General features: G+C 35.8%; 1 protein-coding gene across 1 annotated transcript in view; it reads right to left on the bottom strand.

Annotated features, from left to right (window-relative positions):
• Positions 1-19,408, bottom strand: part of LOC149078828 (uncharacterized) — a 32,794-nt gene extending 13,386 nt beyond the window's left edge. The window contains exon 1 of the mRNA XM_089240976.1: positions 19,102-19,408. Coding sequence (XP_089097102.1) covers positions 19,102-19,280 — 179 coding nt within the window. The 5' untranslated portion in view covers positions 19,281-19,408. The remainder of the gene's footprint in view (positions 1-19,101) is intronic.
• Between the last annotated feature and the right edge of the window lie 337 nt (positions 19,409-19,745).

The following is a 19,745-nucleotide window of genomic DNA, read 5'->3' as shown; positions in this document are numbered from 1 at the left end:
ATGCATTTCAGACAAGTTTGTCTCTTTATAATGGCTCGTCACTATTAATTAATACAATGTTATTTAGCCGTGGCCTACACAAGAGAATGCGGTGATGTTCGTAAACAAGGGCGTAGTGGGGGGGGGACGACTTGGGGGTCTGGTCCCCCCCCCCCCCCCCGAAATGTGAGAAAATGACCGAAAAAAGGGAAAAAGATGGCCAAATCCATTGTTCTGTCACTTTGGTTCCCCCCCCCCACGAAATGAAAGTGCCCCCCCCCCCGAACGAAATTTCTGGCTACGCCCCTCTTCGTAAATGAGAAAAAGCAAGGGCAGTGCCGTGTATTATAGCTAGTAAATTACGTTATCAAGTATCACACTTCTCTTGATTAAAAACACTATGTAACAGCATTTTTGTTCTTGGTTAGCAGACCACATTTCATATATAATGATGGTTTACCGATCAAAAAAAGACTGAATACAGCAATTTTTTGCTTTAAAATTTGTTTTTGTAGTGAGGGGATCGATATCGTGAATTGGTCATTTACCATTGGTTGATTGGAATATTGAAAATGACAAAAAAAAAGAATTTTTCAAACTGATAATAATTTTAAAAACTAAATATCTTTCAGAATATAAGTCACGTATCTAGACATTTCACACAGAAAATGAAATTTGAGTTAAAATAGAATTTTAAATTTAAGAAATAATGGGGCTTTTTTTCCATCTTTGTTCCCATATACACTTCGTATTCTTTTTTTTTTTTTGCTCCCAAAAATAATTGCCAAAATATTTTCTCTCTCTTATATAGATGCACCAAATCGAGAACTCTTTGGTGGTGGTGGTGCTCTTTTGGGTAAGCACCCATGCCTCCTTAGAATTTTTCGATATGAGCTCGGAGGATGCGATGTGTCTGTCCCATGTACTGTAATCACAATAAAGAATGTGTAATACAGGTATCCCTCGCTTTAAGTGATTTCACTATAATGCGATTTTGAAAAATTGATATTAGAAATTACGACCCGCAAAATTTGGCGTGTGTAGTTTGATTTTAGTACTGAAAATACAAAATAGGCTTCAAATTAGAAGTATGACATAATTAAAATGAAAATCCGTTGAATTTGTTGATGTAAATGAGAAATATATGGAAGAAACGCTCAAATCCAGCTCAACAGATGACTCTCACTATAATGAATATTTTTTGGTAACGCATCGACAACGCCATCAGACTTTTAGTGGAGGAAACCGATCCTAATGAATCTGGAATTATCATATTTGCGATGGATATTCAGAATTCTCTAGCTTTGCTCATAATGTTTTTATATAGAGACGAAGAAACTACTTTTCAGCTAAATCGTGGATGCTTTCATTAAAAAAGTTATTAGCCAATCATACCAGGCTCTTCAGGAAATAAAAAATACCCACATTCACTTGAATCTATCAGAACTAGTAAAGAAAGAGGTGTAAAAAGTGTTAATTAAATTTATTGATACAGCCTGAATTGACGAGGTTTTTAGAAGGCCTCCCTCTCCTCCTAACCAGAACATGGCCCGCTGCTCTGTTTCAACCACAGAGTAAGAATAATATCTTTTATTTGATTTATATCTTTAGTCTATGGTTTCAACGAAGAGATATAAGCAGGTGGTCAAAGACCTGGGCCATACTGGAATTTTTTTCTTTATAAGGCCGATAAAGAAGCTTGGGATAGCCTATATCTGTTCGCATGTTTAACGGGCTCTTAGGTAACCGCTGGACCAAAAAACATCTTGAGCATGTAGGGAAAAACATCAAAATATATATAAAAATAGAATATCCCACGTTTCGCCAAATAGCACATCGCATCTCGAAAAATTCAAAGAAAGCATGCTTACCCAAAAGAGCACCTTCACCAAAGAATTCCTGACTTGGAACATGTATGTGAGGGTGAGCACATCGAAAATATATTGGCAATTGTTTTTTGGGTGCTAAGAAACGAGAAAATGGAGTGTATATGGAAATAAAAATGGGGGGGGGGGAAAGTCCCATTATTTCTCAAATTTAAAATTTTATTGTTACTCAATATTCTACAGTTATTTACAGTTTTTAAAATTATTATCAGTGCAAAAAGTTTTTTTTTTGTCAATTACACATTTCAAGTCATCCAAGGGGTTTAAATGACCAATTTACAAATACCGATCTCCTCACCACAAAAGCAATGTTTGAAGGGAATAATCATCATTCTCATGATTATTCGGGCTAAGAGCAAACCCAGAAATCACAACTTGTACCCTAGAACGAAGAAAAAGTTTTTTTTTTCTTTTTTTGTTACAGTGAAATAAGAGAGGAAGTAAAAGATTATATATATATATATATATACGGGTGCTGAAAAAAAGAATCTTCAATTAACTTGGATTGAAAACAATATTTTGGTTTTAGCATTGATTGTATTGTTTGTTTTTGTATTTATTTGTATTTATTTTAATTGAATTCAAAACTATCATTTGGCTGCAGGGGAAATTCTTATCCCCCCCCCCCTCTTCAGAAGTACGTGGCTTTATGCCGTATAAAAATACGGCGCCATCACATGCCTTTTCCCATTTACTTGGTTTTTCTTTTAAAAATGACGTAATTTTTTCGGAAGCTCGCGAGGTGAAGATAAAGATATTAAATGGTTCATCACATCACACACACACACGCAGCAAGATATTACGTCAGTTATGCAGAATATGTTGGAATAAACCCAAACATTTTGGCTTGGGATATTATATAAGTCTGCGGTAAACTTCCAGAGACGGGTTGTTGACGAATAAAGCATATATTTAGTGGGTACTTCATTTTTAATGTGTTGATAAGTTCGGTATTTTGGAATTCACCATTCAGTGGCGGAAAAAAAAAAAATTCTTTTCTGGCACCTAATAGCGCCAAATGCGAGTCCATTATGTGGGCTGTTAAAATATTTGGCACGAAATAAAAAGAGAATCACAAATGGATATTGGCCACGTTGAGAGAAACGTATAAGACATTTATAAATCACCTTCAAGAACGAAACAATTATACTTAATGTATATCCTACGATCAAGGGAGGCATACGCAAACGCCTCCCACCCCCCAGATCATAGTGTTCTTTGCAGTAAAAAAAAAACTCCCTTGGGAAGAAAAGGGAATGATGACTTCCCTCCCCATTAATTGGCAGAATCCCGTATACCCCACTTTCTATGGTGACTGTGTCTGTATTCAGTTAAATAACTTTGCAATCACTTTTATGTTTCCACAAGTGTCTTATTTAGCTCCCGTTGTTTCCTATTAGTATCGATGCAATTCAACTAGAGCACACAATTAGACGTAGAACAACCATATCCACCTTTTTTACTGTTTCGGGATGCCTCTTAAATATTAATATTTTATTAATATATTTTCTATGTCATAACTACTTTTAACTCCCTTAAAGATCACGAATGAAATATCTCGTCCCACTGTGAATAGAAGGAATGCATTCGAACTCTGTCTCTCCATTCAAGACTCTTTTCATTGGTAACCCTATAAACGTAAATTGTCTTTTTCCTTTTCCTTCACTTCGGCATTATCTTTTCACCTTTTCTCCCTCGATACACGGTTTGATGATTAAAACAAATAGTATAACATGCATAGGGAGAAAGTAGATTAGAGAGGAAGAAAGAATGGAAAACACCAGGTTTTTTTTTCATTGTTTTCTTCATTCCCCCAAGTGTAAATAAAAAAATGATACCACTTTTTTAGATTTATCTCTGCTATCCATACGAGGATTTCCATCAGCTGGCTGATGCGAAGATGAATCAAGTGAAAGAAAGGAAATTCAACCGTCTTTGCGGTGAGTCGGACCTACATCCTCTCACTTGCCGGGTGAGTGCCTTGAACCACTAGACAACAAAGGCAGAGAATCTCAATATTTTCCATAAGGGCCCCCCCCCATACACGTTCCAGAAATCCTCTGAGTAAATACTGATCAGGTAGTACTGTCGAGATTTCTGTATTCGGCCTGAATACTCCTTCCGCCACACACGCTCCGGAATAAATACCTTTCAGTTCTCTGGTGAGTGATGTACGCGAGAAACTCCTGGCTCATGTTGACTGAACCGCGGCCTCAACCAAACAGATCCGCGCGCACTCCGATCGGCCTCCACAATTCGTGGCTGCACAATGCGCAGTTATTCAGAATCGTTTCTTCATCAGGCCATTTTCTTATCAGGCCGCCCGAACAGTCCACCAAATCTGGACAGTTTTCCACCACACACGTTCCGGAAATGCCGAAGGCCAGGACTGCGCAGTTTTTTCTCAGACTATTCCCGGAATGTGTATGGAACCCATTTAGAGTTGAACAGGACCGCGCACGGGCGGTCAGATCTAACTCAGACCAAAGCTCACAATTACTGACACTGCCTTCCGATGACGACTTATCCAAGGATGTCACTCTCCACAATCCATACGAAGGTTTTCAACAGCTGGCTGATGTGAAGATGAATTAAGGAAAGAAAGAAAATTCAACTGTCCTTGCGGGGAATCGAACCCACGCCCTCTCACTTGCTGGATGAGCGCCTTAGACCACTGGACTACAAAGGCAACGAATCTCAATCTTTTCTTCAGAGCTCGTGTGTGCTGAACTGGACCGTACATGGACGGTCCGTTCAGCTGGCAAGTGAAAGGACGTGGGTTCGATTGCCCCCAAGGGCAGGTGAATTTTCTTCCTTTTCTTAATTCATTTTTGCATCAGCCAGCTGTTGAAAACCTTCTTATCCCTGCTAGTTCATTTACACGCAGAAGAAATTTTTCGCCAAAAGCTTGTAGGTAAAGGAGTTAATCGAATACAGAATCTTTTGGGGATGAGTTGGCATTTTATTACTTACGCAAAAATGATAACAATGGCATTTGGTTACAAAGGAATACGAAGGATCAATGAGATATTCTAAACTCTACTTGCCAATTCGGGGCTTGAAATAATTGAAATCACAGGTTTAGTATATTTCTAATTTCATATCGCACATTTAAATTGATGAGATTATTACATGGCATCCGGCTGTTTTTTTAAATAGCAATACGTATACACACCGAGTTCAAAAGGTTGCTGTAGGTGGTTCTGGTTTCCACATGAGCTCATGGAACTTTTAACCAGGGAACCCAATCAACCAAAAATATTTGATCTTAGTTCTTGACCCTCTCCTCTAACGAAAAATAATCAATATTATATTATAGGGTAGTCAAAAAGTCCGTAGAAACTTAAAACCTGGAGAAATAACTGAAATAAAAAAATGGTTTGCAGGGTCAGTATCGCTAGAATATGGGAATTTTTTTGAAGACGGGGAAAAAATAGCCGATAGATGGTGCTGACGTACACAAGTCAAAGAAAAGATTCGCAAATAACGAACAGAATGCCTCCAAATCGTTATTTACCGCAGTACGTGTTCCACATGAGCACCACCGCAGCGGATAACACATTGCAGGCGAGTCACAAAACCAGCAGCGGGTCCACATACACGGTTTACAACGGTGAACTGATTGTGGATTAGGAGCGCAAGTTCTTATAACCGTCTCATTTGCATATTTCCACCATAGTCGCTTGTACCAGCACCACCTATCGACTGTTTTTTGGGGGTTTTTATTCCTGTCAAAAAAATTTCCGTGACCTTAATGATGCTAACCCTGCAAACCGTTTTTTATTTCGGTTAATTTTCCGGTTTTTATGAATTTTTAAAGTTTCTACGGACTTTTTGCCCCACCCTGTATATATATTTTTATTATATACGATGAAGAATAAACTTTAACACTGATCGAATACACGAATGGCTACAAGCAGTCGAGTTTATATGAAAATACTTCATTATCAAAAGTGATCTAATCAAAACAATTTATATTCGTGCTGATTTTCAAAAATAAATACAAAACATCAAGAAGTGAAATTGAAATTTTCAGAAGTTTCGATAATCATGGGAAAATTGAAGGAAAGAAAAAATCCTTTTTGGTGATTTGGGGGGGGGGGGAGGGGAGGATCATACTGTTTTCTCACAAGGGGTTGTGGCAAAAATTGATGATATTTTATCCCTTCTCTACCCTAGTGATTCCAATTGGAATCCTTAACACTTTCGGCTTTCCGTTCTTCATGAGAAATGATACCAATTAGCATTTTGCATATCCCAGTTTCATTTGTTGCCGATAGATTGCAGTGATTTACAGTTCCATCGTGATCGGTTGTGTGAGCACAACTTCATTCTTTTTGTTGATGTGTACGTGTCATTCTAATTTCTGACTGCCTGTGATACTTTAAAAAATTATTGTGTATTTGAATCATACTAATATTGATTTTTATTTCTCATATGATCAGAGAATGATATACATAAATCATGTTTTTAAATTTAAAATTATATAAGTTGAAAATATTTGCCCGATCATGCCAATTGGAATCGTTTCAGAATTCCAACAGTGAAATGTATTTTTCATAAAAATGTTTGCTGTTGATGTTGTTATTGAACCTAACGACGAGAAATAAATTTATAGAAATAAAATTGTTGTTTGTCCAAAAAAATTCAGGTCAGAAAAGTCTTTTCTAAGAGTCAATTCAACAAAATCTACTATGTCACGTATAGCCTAGAATTATCCTGACTGGAAAAATAACACATCATTTATGGAGCGATGTTTCTTAAGCATTTAAGGAAAGGGTCTTGGACCTTTCTGACACACAGTGAGGGCTAAATTAAACTTCCCACGAAGAACGCGGGCCACCAAGTCATATACCGTGGTATATATCTTCGGTTACTAAACAGAGTTCAAAAATGAAAACACTTTTATTCACTCTGAATTTATTTCTTCCATTAAATTTAAATTTTTATTTATTTTCAAATAACTCTTTTTTTAATTTATTTATTTATTTATTTTCTTTAATCAATTATTTCTTTTATTAAATTTGAAATTTGTCCTAATAATTCTGAAATTATTTTTCATTAATTTTAAATTTTCATTAATTATGAAATCATTTCTTTCAAAACTAATTTTTCTATGAATTATTATTCTTGACAATTCTGAAAATATTCTCAATAATTCTGAAATTATTTCTATCAGTAATTCTGAAATGATTTCTATCAGTAATTCTGAAATTATTTCTATCAGTAATTCTGAAATTATTTCTATCAGTAATTCTGAAATTATTTCTATCAGTAATTCTGAAATTATTTCTATCAGTAATTCTGAAATTATTTCTATCAGTAATTCTGAAATTATTTCTATCAGTAATTCTGTAACTATTTTTTCGTTAATTATAAATTTTCATAAATTATGAAATTATTTTTTTCAATAACTATTAGTCATCTGCGGTGATTGTATGTATATCAAGAAATCATCCTTACATAATTTTTGTAGAATTATACGTGGGTAGTAAAGAAAAATGGTCCGCCATTGTAATATGCTAAAACATATACTAACATACTATTGTATTATATATACTAACATACTATTGTACTATATATACTAACATACGCAGTTGACCTTATATAGTGTGTCTGAGAAAGAAAGGAAAAACAAACCCCACAATGGCATTACTAGCATAAACAAACCATACTAGAAACTATCTTCACCGACAACAATCGTAGAATCGACGCAACCAGTCCACGAACCTTCAGAACAGTCTGCGTACCCCCATTACAAATCTCTACGAATCTCTTCACAAGAGATGAAACTTCTCAAATCCAAAGCATAAGCTCGGCAAGTTTATTTCTATTAAAATCTTAAATGGAAGGCCATTCATTTGTTAAGGCGACCTTCACCCCACTTTAGCGTAAATTAAGCATCTCGCGTTTTTTTGAAAGGCGTACAAAAGAGAAGTGTTATTATTAAACAAAATAATAAAGTTTGCTCTTTATTTTTATTTGTTCTTTCTACGTCTCTGTATGCATGTGTATGTATGTGTGCAGAGTCTGGCGCTTTTTCATGAATCTTTGCCATCATAAGAAGAGTCTCTCCGTGTGTTTCTTTTATTCTTTTTTTTTTCTCCTTAGCAGATCATTTTGAGTAAAGTAGTGTTGCAGTGAAATTTGAATTTAAGCCAATGCGTCGCGTTTTTCCCACTTCAAGGTACTAGAAGAAACGTAAAACTGAAGAGCAGTGCGATTTCCGCCGGCCCATGACGTAATCGAGGTGCTAGACTTTTGAACCTGAGAACGAAAAGGGCGTTGGGATGCAAATAACAACTTGCAATTAGAACTGCTCTCATCGTCGTCGTCGTCGTTATTCAAGTATTTTGACATCTTCGTGACAGAGGCTTCGTCATATTTATAATTATATTCCGCTAAAAGACGCAAGGGACGACGACTTCATTAGCTTTGGGGAAGGAGTATTGTACTTGGGAATTTGAAATGTACATAAATCCCAACAATTAACCAAAATACAGTAAAACCTCTCTTTTCCGGTCACCGGCGGGACAAAAAAATTCGTCCTTAAAAGAGGGGTGACCGTTAATCAGAGTTTGAAATGTTATACAAGACGAAATTTTTATTTGGACATAAAAGAGGGGGTTACCGCATCTGAGGAGTGTCCGTTAAGAGGGATTTTACTGTACTATTGGGCGATTTATCTCTTCAGTCAAAAAGTTTTAAAGTATTTTGTAATTATACGAATCTGAATTATAAATACTCTCTTGCCTCACTAATCGTATGAAACTGACTCAAAAACTTGAAGAAAAAAAATTGAAAAACAGAAGGCCAAGTAGATACTTAACTTTTTTTCTTCAAGATCAAGTGCATACTTCAGATTTTGCTTACGTATTCTTTTCAAGTTTAAAAGAAAGGGTTTGAAAAATTTACTCTCTCAAAAAGAGATAAAAGTGATAATTTTGGTTGCATAAGTCATAAGAAATACAAATACTAACACAAAGGCCACAACAGGCAAATTACCCAACGAGATGGCTGAAAAAAAAGATGCATATAAAGAATATGGATGTCAAAATATAACCAAAATACACACCAACCCAATATAAAAGGATATATCATGAGAGAAAAAAAACTAATAATAAATACTATAAAATACACTGCCCATATAAAGATCATGTTTGTCTTATCTAAGTATGAGTAGAGCTTCTCGATTTATCCCAATACGTTTATCGTGCTTTTTTAAACGTGTCAATCGTGTTAGAATTCACGACCCCCGGATGTAAGCTAATTCATTTATTAACAATCCTATTAGAGAAAAATTCTACAACTTGGAGCTGTCCCTTACTAAACTGTACTGGTAATCCCTTGTCGCGTCCGAGTGGCGTGGTGGTAATATGCTCGTCTACTCACGTGAAGGTTGCTATCACGGTCCCAGATTCAAACCCGAGGGAGGATATACTGTAGATAAGATATTTTCCCTAACGAGCTTGAGGCGGCCACCTTCTCTTCAGTGCCTTCATTTTCAACCCATCTCATTAATGGCAGCAAATAGCGATTTGAGATGGAGAGCGAGCCAAAGTTGGTGTTGTGTGAAGTCGTAATCTCCTTGTCGAAGCAATTGATTGAAGGTTTAGTAATTACTCATGGTCCATCCAAGTTGAAAATTTTACACTTCGATCATATCCCCTAGACTCCGGCGTTCCTCTGATAAAAAATATTCTCTATTTCTATATAAAAAATATAGAAATCAAATCTTTCTTTATATCAGAAGCCTTGTGTGCCAACAAGAACACGCATAGCTCTTCTCTGCACTTACCACTGTGTCCCTCTGTGTGTAGGTATGGTCTCCAAAACCTTACAACATACTAGGTCTAGGGCGAACTAAGACTTTGAAAAGCTAAAGAATGAATTCAGGAAAACGCAAAGAGACCTTTTTAAGAAGGAAACCTAGCATTCTCGTCCCTTTCTTGATCACTACAGAACAACGTTCAGAGAACTTAGCCGCTCGTCATTGAGAATTCCCAAATCGGTAACCCTCGAGTTGTATCCGGGATAGTAGGCTACTATAAAACCATTCAACTCGTAAATGAAACGTGGGTTCTTCGAACTAAAATGAGCAACTATGCATGCACTTATCAACACTTAGGCCGGGTCGTCCACTGGAAACTAAGGCCCCTTTCACACGGAGCGGATGCGGATGCGGACGCGGATGCGGACGCGGATGCGGATGCGGATGCGGAAGCGGGTCCGCATACCCTTTCACACGAGCACTGAAGATGCGGGTGTTTCGCCCGCATCTTTAGGTTGAAATTCGTGCATAAAAACTATTTTTTCGCAATTTTTGTAATTATTTTTCTCCTTCACACCTGATTCAGTGGCCATAGGCAGCCTAGAGGCATTCTTTGGTGGTTTAGTCTAGAGCCACATAGAATATGGGAATAAAGATGTCTTAATTCCGATCCTCACAAGTAGTCGATGGGAGAAAATGTCTTCAAATATTTTCAAAACATTTTGAAAAAAAAAATCCGTCTTTCCGGAAAAATATGAAAGAAAAATTCCAAAAACATCCAAAACTAATATGTTCCTAAAAAAAAAATTCAGGAGATATCAAAGAATTTGCAAGTACAAAAAAAGGGGAGGGGTGGGAACGTTCAAAATGTCTGTGCTTAGAAATATTCACATCACAATTCTGTCTTAGGCCGGGATTACAGTATAAAAGTTTTATAAAAGTTAGTTTATAAAACTTGAAAAATGCAACCGATAGGCCGATCAGTTAAGTTCGCTCGAATGTAACAGATATGTTTATTGGTTACATTTTTCAAGTTTTATAGTGTAATACCAGCCTTAGGCCGGGATTACACTATAAAAGTTTTGTAAAAGCTCTTTGATAAAACGTGAAAAATTCAACCAATATTATCTTATTAGTTGAATTTTTTGAATACAAAATGTGTGTGTGTGTGTGCACCGGTTGCATTTTCTTGAATGCAACCGATGCGCCTATTGGTTGAATTTTTCAACTTTCATAAAAGTTCTTTTATAAAACTTTATAGTATAATCCCGGCCGGATTACACTATAAAAATTTTATAACAATTATTTAAAAAAAAGCAACTAATAAATTTATCGGTTGCATTAGAGCAAATGCAACCGATAAATTTATTAGTTGCTTTTTTCAAGTTTTATAAAATAACTTTCATAAACCTTTTATAGTGAAATCCCATCCTTAGATTAGTCATTTCTGAAATATAAAATTTCATTTTTTAAGTTTATAGACTGAATATCGAGTAAAATATACTTGTAGGTATGGGGGGAACCACCAAAAATATTCAAGTGCTAGGGTCTTCAAACGTCTTAATCCGGCCCTGAGTGAACACCGTACGTGGATAACGTTGTTTAATAAAAGTATTTTTTTTTTAAGTTTGAAAAAATTAAAAGATTGAAAATTTAAAAAAATAATAAATATTTAAAAAAATAACAAATATTTAAAAAAATAACAAATATTTAAAAAAATAACAAATATTTAAAATAATATTTCAAATATTTATAATTTTTTAAATAATTTTAAAAATTTAAAAATAAAAAAATTAATATTTTTAAATTAAATTTAAAAGTTATTAAAGTATGTAGTCAATTAAATATTCGTAATGAACAGAACGGCTTATAATTTTGGTCCCGTCAGTGGCCCTTGTTGGCAGGTTTTATTGTATAAAATTGTGAAATATGGACAAAAGGCAGTTAAAGTTGCTATATCTCCATCTCAGAAGGAAACGAAGGGATACACGTATGTGGGTACATCGTATTTGATGAACAGGGACCCTCACATGGTGTTTTTAAGGGTATTTATGGCAAATAATTAAAAAAATTCCGTGCAAAATCACCTTCAAAAAATAGCCAAAGATGCGGACGAATTCGCTCCGCATCCGCATCGTCTGAATAGCTCCGAATAAACCTATTGTCAAAACTTCTATGTGCGGATGCGGAGCCCGCACTTAGGTTTTGACACATGCGGACGACGTCCGGACCCGCATGAACATTTCCTAGGTGCGGAGATTTTTCGGCTCGTCTGAAAGGCGCAGTATATTCCAATTGTTAAAACTTCTTCCGGACCCGCATCCGCATCCGCGTCCGCATCCGCATCCGCTCCGTGTGAAAGGGCCCTTACACGAAGGAGAACAAGACGCGTATACGTGCACACAGGAGTGCTATACTTCAACCAAACATAAACTCTGAGCCATATCGCTATATTGCAATTTACTGCCATTAATGAGATGGGTTGGAAATGAAGGCGCTGGTCACCTCAAGCTCATTAGGGAAAATATGTTATCTATAACCTCTCTCGGGTTCGAATCTGGGACCGTAACAACAGCCTTCACTGTGGCAAACGAGCATCTTACCACCACGCCACTCGGGAGGACCGTTATACTAGTCCTGAGCATACACGCGACTTGTTTTCGCTCGTGGTAGCTTCCAGAGAACGACCAGCCTAAAGATCATGCTCCATTCATTAGCCCCATGCCGCAATCATAAAATTTTTTGTGACTTTTCAGCAAGATAGATCTAACTATCGAATAAAACGACAAAAACTAAATGTAATGAATGATGAATTCTATTTTTTAAAATTATTAGCACTTTCCTTGGCGCGTTGTATATGGTAATGCACATATATAATATGGTAAAAGTAATAAATCGGTTACTATGCATAAGCACTGGTTATGCATAATCACCCGTTGTATCGGTATGTGTGATAAATTTCATTTTATTCATGACTTTTACCACGATTGTGCACGACTTCTAAGCAATGTTGGAAATTTTTATAAATGTGGAAAAGTGTCATCTTCTATCAATACCATTTCCCACTTATCAATTTTGCCTAATACTTGATACGTCCATCACATGTGTTTTGCCATAAAAATTAACTTAAATGAGAAACATCTGTTGAAAATATAAAAGCATATAGAAATTGTCATCAGTCTTGAAATGTTGACTTTCTTTCACACGTGTATCAACATGGGCAAACAAAGCGTTGCAGATCGAATTCCTCCTGGACTGAAGTTTACACAAGATTCCGGTAAATTACAGTAATTTCATTCACGTTTATGATACCAATACGAGCTGAGAATTACACACAATCACCGGTAAGTGTGATCAATTCGCAATATATGAACAGAATTAATCAAACTTACCAAAAATGTGATAAATTCGGTGATTAGGCGTGATCACCCGGTGCATCATATTTACAACATATCCATGTACGTCATTGCCATTTTACTGCAGTTACCCCGCGGTATATACAGCACCCCCAATTGTGTGGGGTTTTGGTATATCACGCTTGTCGGTACACAAAGAAAAGCTATAACCCACTACTTTATCTATTTAGCTACCTATGTTAGATAAATTTTTGACAGCAATTCCAATAAAACATGTGAAACATCCGAATGTGCGCTATAAAAAAAAACATGGATATACTAAATTTATTATAGTATAAGCAAACACATTTTCAACAACCAAAAAAAATCTTCCGCAGAGGAATATGGACGAAGTGCAAGTGTGGTTTAGTAGCATAAGTAAAAACAAATTTTTTATATTTCTTATAGCAGAAAAAACCTAAGAAATGACAGAAATCTCCAGACCATGCCGTCTTAACGTATTAGTCCACTGTGCCACGGCCTAGGGATAGGGAGGCCCCTCAAGAGCAGAAATTAACCTCATCAAAGCGAGATTCGATTACAATTTTTGAGAATAAGCGTGTAATTTTTTTTAATAATAACGTGATCACCACGTATTCCCAAGAGATCTTTGACGATCTGTCCAGGGAATTGGTTAGTGTGTTAGTAGACATCCATGCTCGAACCTGCACAGTCAGAAGCTAGCTCCTTAACCACTGGACTGCCAGGCATGCAACTTTTGTAGGCAAGAATTTCTAGTACACACACACACACACACACACACACACATGGTAGTGGCCTCAGGAAAATCACTACCCGGGGCTCATGATGCTCTTAAGATGGGTCTCCAGAACGCATGATATTGCGTACGGTATCGTGCACAAGCCATAAAACTCTGGTATATCAACACCTACGGTCCGGGGATCTAGGTCAACACCCACTATAAGGGGATGTTGTCTAGGTCAGTGGTTCTCAACCTTTGGAAGCCCGCGGCCAGGTTTCATTCATTTTTATAAGTGGAAGGCCCGGTCAAATACACGACTAATGGAAAAATAAAACGGCAGATCAGTCGCGGCCCGGTGTAAATGATGTCACGGCCCAATACCGGGGCGCGGCCCGACGGTTGAGAAACACTGGTTTAGGTACACGGGGGCAACCTTTTATTGCTATTAACATCAATTGGATTGGGCATACATGTTTCTTCCTCCAAAGGGGAGACTCACTTGAAACGATTCTGCTGGTTTTCTGAGGATCAATTTTTTTTTAATTAAATAGAACCACTACACCAGATTTAGCATCAAAATACTTCAAGTAAGTATTCTTATACGCGTAGTTTGTACTACGTTTATGATATTACAAGAAGACTAATTCCTTCGCATGTTCCGACTGTAAAATATCAGTAGCCACCTCAGTAAACTTGATTAAAGTACCACAATCTAAAATAATTCGATAAATGATAGAAAAAAAATTTTCTGCAATATGTGCTATTATGGCTCCGTGACTTAAAAGCCTTCGCTCGGTGTATTAACGTCATTTCTATAAAATAATTTCCTTCAAGCAAGATGGATTGGTTCAGAAAGATCGCAAACACTATTAACTTCACTCGACAGCAAATCGTTTTAAGTCAACTTTTGACTTTTATCGTGTTTCACCCACGCGTTTGAAAAAATAGCCGTAATTCTAGGAATCAAAAAAAAAGAATCAAATATTAAAAAGCAAAGAAATAATAATTTCCAACCGCAGGGAACTCGACGTGAACTCCAGCTTTTCGGAGACAGAGATAGAGAACGTCAACGTGCAACTATTTTCCAGCTGTTTATATTTATTATGCGTCGAAAATAGAAAAGAAACTTTTCTTTTTGCCCTCAATATATATATTACCAAGACACAACAATTTTAATGTTTTCTGAAAAGTTTTCACAAGCGGTTATTTTCTTTCTCCCAACCTACAATTTTATTTAAAGAATAGCATTTTCTTCTTCTTTTTCGGAACACGTATGCGACAGAGAGATAAATCCAAAATGACATTTAAATAAATGGAAAACAAAAATGAACGTACAGAGTAATACAGGGGTGAAAACACAGAAAGTCAGAAATGAAATTTTCAGAAATATGTTCGGAATTTATGTATAGTACCGGGAGAGAGCTCTGCTTAGTTTTGATTTAAGAAAAGGATTTAGATGAAGAGGCGCGTGTAATTCTGATAGAACGATGCCTCGGCTAACGAAGATAATTCGTTCCCTACTCACGATCGTTAACCGAAACGCGATTTTCCACACCTTTCTATGGGGAAAATCGTTCAATTCATTCCAGAAATGGCTTAAAATTTGAAGATAACTTTCATAAAGCACTGAAAAGCACAGTGAAAAATGCTAATACTGTCTGAAGGCTGAGATAAACAATTTTACAAGTGGATAAAGGAGAATTTATAGGAAGGATGAGATACTGAACTTACACTATGTTGGCATTCGAGTACTTGAGTCATAATGAAAAAAATATATATATATGCGAACTGCTGTCTATGTAAAATAATCAGCCCATTTCTCTCTCTCACAGGGCCGCAGCTAGATGCTTGGCCAGCCAGGGTAGGCTCGCATTTTGGTGTCCCCTTGTAATGTTGAAAGATAGATTAAAAGATGAAATTTGCTCCCCCTCTTGTCCGAGGCATCAAACTCGCCTGCTTTTCCCTGGTGGCAGGCCTGCTCTCACACGCACATGCAGATGGAAAATATAAGTTTCTAAATAGAATGTCCACACTGTTCAGTTTGATATTCAGCCGTATGCACGGAAACTATTCAAGTGTGAAACTTTTTTTAACGCATTTTCTCTTAGAGAAATGCCGCCATTTCACATGAAATGGCTCAAAATGTTTCTGAAAGAGAAAGAGAGGGATATATCTGGGAAAGCCGTTCTGAGGTGGAAATAAATTAATTTGTCTAAAGTGATAGTTACTTTCTGGATTCATTTTGATTATCACGGAAATTTAGCTCACAGCGCAGCTGTTTCATGTTAGCGCATGAATCCATATCAATAGAAATGTTCGTTAGCCTAATCCATATTCGTTAACTGAAGTAGAAAATGTCGAAAAAAAATAATCTTCGTTAGCCACAAAATTGGTAAGTCGAGGCATCACTGTATTCTGATCTCTATAGATCACGGGGATCTTCAACCTAGTGTGCACCTAGAACTCATCATGTAGAAAACAGCAATTGAATGATCTTAAAATCAGCAACTGAATGAGGAATTTGATTGGCAAGACAAGTACGAAATCAAACATAGGCATGAAGCAATCTTCAGTGCTTCAATGTACTCATTGAAGCTTGCTCCAATGCTCCAGAAATTACGAGTTGAAGATGACTGCTCTAAATATACAAACCAAAGTATATTAATGTTGATCTTAAACATGGTGTAGATGCCGTGAAATTTTCATTAACAATCAGATCCAAATATAAAAAAAAGTAGCGGCATGTGATAAAATTTGCTCATAAATATAACAAAATGCAATTTTCGTAAACCTATTTTAGGAATCGGTTCTTTTATGCATACTACATACAAATCCCTTTCTTATACCTTACCATGAATTTTAAATTTTTAATTAAGGTCCAAAAAGCCCATAAATATATAACATGGAGAACGTACTTCCGAAGAAGTACCCGAAGTTTCGCTCTTGTAAATATTCTCTTTTAACGCAATTTTATCCCGGGTTTAACTTGAGAATGTTTATTGAGCGATAAAACTTTTAAATGATTAGAGTTTTTCTTTGATTTTTCGAAACAACATTGAAAAAGAAAATAATATTGCTATTGTAGTTGTGAAATCAATAGAGGCTTGACCAGTTAGGTATTAAAAGATATATTAAGTATTTTAATGACTTAACTTTAAATGTAATTATATTTTCTTTAATTATATTGAGACACATCCTTAATTTTCAAACGTGCAATATGCATATGAAATTTTACGAAATTTTTCCATAGCGTAGTGGTATGTCTCTGATGACACTAATATAGACCTTTACTTATTAAAATGACCTTCACCACATTTTTCTGTTCAAATTGTCTATGTAGTTAGGGTACAATATTACTTAAACAATATGTCTCAACTCACGACTGTCTCTGAAATTTCACTTCACAAAGTTTGACTTCGATGCCGTTAAAGTTGGCTGACTACTTAACCGTACATGCACTTCATAAAACAGGCCAAACGCTTTATCTCAGTAAGTTTAAACACATTAAACATGTTTTAAATGCTTTAAACATGCATTACACATGTACGTAAAACAGTAATCAAAAATTTTCTTTTCTTCAAAGAGATTACATAAATCAGGAAAAACTTTGCGCACATCGATAGATGTCTCAGAGGAGCCCAAAAGGTGACAGAAATTTCTCCCTCATTCAGAAAATAACACTTATACGTACTTTTTGGCAACAATCTACAATTGAGAATTAGCAGAGATAAATCTCAAAAGTATTGTTAACATACAGGAAACGATAGAAAAATGCGTAAAATAATTTTTTTTTTGCACTCCAGCAATATTGTTTCACTATCCTAGTTTTAGATAATCGGCTGAAACCTGCTTCAAAAAAAAAAATTCAATAAAACTTTGCTTTCGAAGACGCGAAGATGGCCCATACACGAAAATGCCTCATCACAAAGGAGAAAGTTGGAAGAAGTGGAAAATATGTAATTTTACTTATTGAATTTGCCATTTATTGAACCTGTAAGGTTTACTAAAGCAGTTCCCTGTTCATCTCTAGGTAGGACCTCTACTGCTCAAAAATGCACAATGGGAAAAAAACAATATTCAAGCATGTATAATTTATGTTTAGAAAAATCCAACAGATTAATCAATTTATGCAAATGCGTCTTCCAATTCTGACATCAAACTGATCTGTGAAGAGCAAAAAAGTGTATTCACGTTCAAAGCGACCAACCCTAATCTTTACTCGAAAAATGCAACGGTCTTTGAAAATTATGAGTAACTCATGCACATTCCATTCATTTTTGCTTTTCAGATTAATGATGATGAATTATCTTCTCTCATAGCCTGATATAAGCAAAAAATATGTGAAAAGTTTCATCACTTTTCAAAAATCTTAAAACTTGGACTTTTTATTCAAAACAGTTATTTCAAAAAGTTTTGTGCCTTTTTTCCCCTCTCCAGATTTTTACTGATTTTCTATCAAAATATAAAAATAATTTTTTAATTATCGATTAATAATCGCCTTATAAATTATTGTAATAAATACCAGAGTCTTTGTTATAAATTATCCTTTAAAACAAATATCACATTAAAAATGAGTTTTTATATCGAAATTACTTCGTGGAATTTTATTGAATATGACCATATAACGTTTTGCAATACATATAGGTTGCTTGCTATCTGGAAAATGCACAAAAAATGTGCATCGGTAATTTTTTTCTTTTGTAGTAATACATATCTTTATCTAGTTATACAGGAAAAAGATACAAAAGGTAATAAGAAACATATAAAATAAATTAAGCAAACGAATGTAGACAAACTGTGAAATTATTACATACAAGTTGGCAAGGGGCAACGTCGCTTCCCCTACTGACGTTATACAGTGGATAAGATAAACTAATAATGCATCAGTAATATGGTTTCCAGATTGTTTACTAACAAAGATTTTAAGAAGTTTCAAAACGGTCATATTTGTGTGATTAAAATATGGAACTTGTAGATACATGCCAAATAAATACAGTACGTTACACTAGATATATATATATATTTTTAATTTCTCAGTGCTAAAAGAACTGTTCGATTTCGAACTTTTCGTAGTTTTTTTTTTTCCTCTTTTACGATTCTTGAGATATTCATTGCAGTAAAAGTGATTCCTTGATGACACTATGGATAAGTCATGCCGTACGTATAATAAAATCATCGTCTATTACTACATTTATGTAATAAATCTCAACCAAAAAAGTCCTTACTTCAGGTGAAAATCATCAAAAATTTGTCTAAAACACACCAAAAATTACTGTAATTACGTACTTTGGCGAGAATTTTTGGAAGAAATGGGTAACCACAGTTAGAGGGAGGAAAAATAAATAGGATCAAAAATAGTTTGCTTACCTCTGCTGAGAATCGGTGAGAACGAATTGGTAGAGCAAGGTGAGCAGCACGTACGATACCAGGAAGATTAGCATGTCCCTATAAACCACCTTCCAGACGCTGCCTCTCCAACGGAACAGGAGACGTATGAACCCACCAGATGCCGACGAAGCAACATCGTACTGATAACTCACCGTCATGGTCTTGTCGGGCAAGCCCTGCTGGCTGCTAATCTCCTCCTGCTCGCCACTGCTCACCTGCTCAGGGTTCCCAGTTTTGGGTTCCGTGATCTTGGCTGTTTCCACAAGCTTGTGCGAAAAACCCCCAGACTCTTTCTTTCTAATGACGCGTTTCTTCTCTTTTTTTTTTCCCCCCTTCACTTCTCTTAATTCCTTCTTAATTTCTTTTCTATTTTTTCACTGGCCAACTCTTTTTCACATTTTATTTTCGCTTCTATTCTGTTTTTTTTTTTAATTTCTTCTCTTTGTCTTTACACAAAAGAAAAGGTTAACTGGCTTATAAATCCACTCGGACGGTTAGTTCATTAACACACACACACATAAACCGATCTTTCTTTCCTCTTCTTTCCGATATTGGATGAATTAACGTTATATTCCTGTCCGCTGGTATAGAATCCTGACCACGTGGAATCTTTTAAAAGCAGT

Source organism: Pholcus phalangioides, unplaced genomic scaffold (assembly GCF_987345545.1).
Source record: "Pholcus phalangioides strain wild (caught in Gottingen) unplaced genomic scaffold, Ppha-v1.0 ptg000013l_1, whole genome shotgun sequence".
Taxonomy (NCBI): domain Eukaryota; kingdom Metazoa; phylum Arthropoda; class Arachnida; order Araneae; family Pholcidae; genus Pholcus; species Pholcus phalangioides.
Note: the sequence above shows the minus strand (reverse complement) of the source record. Positions and strands in the feature narration are given on the sequence as shown.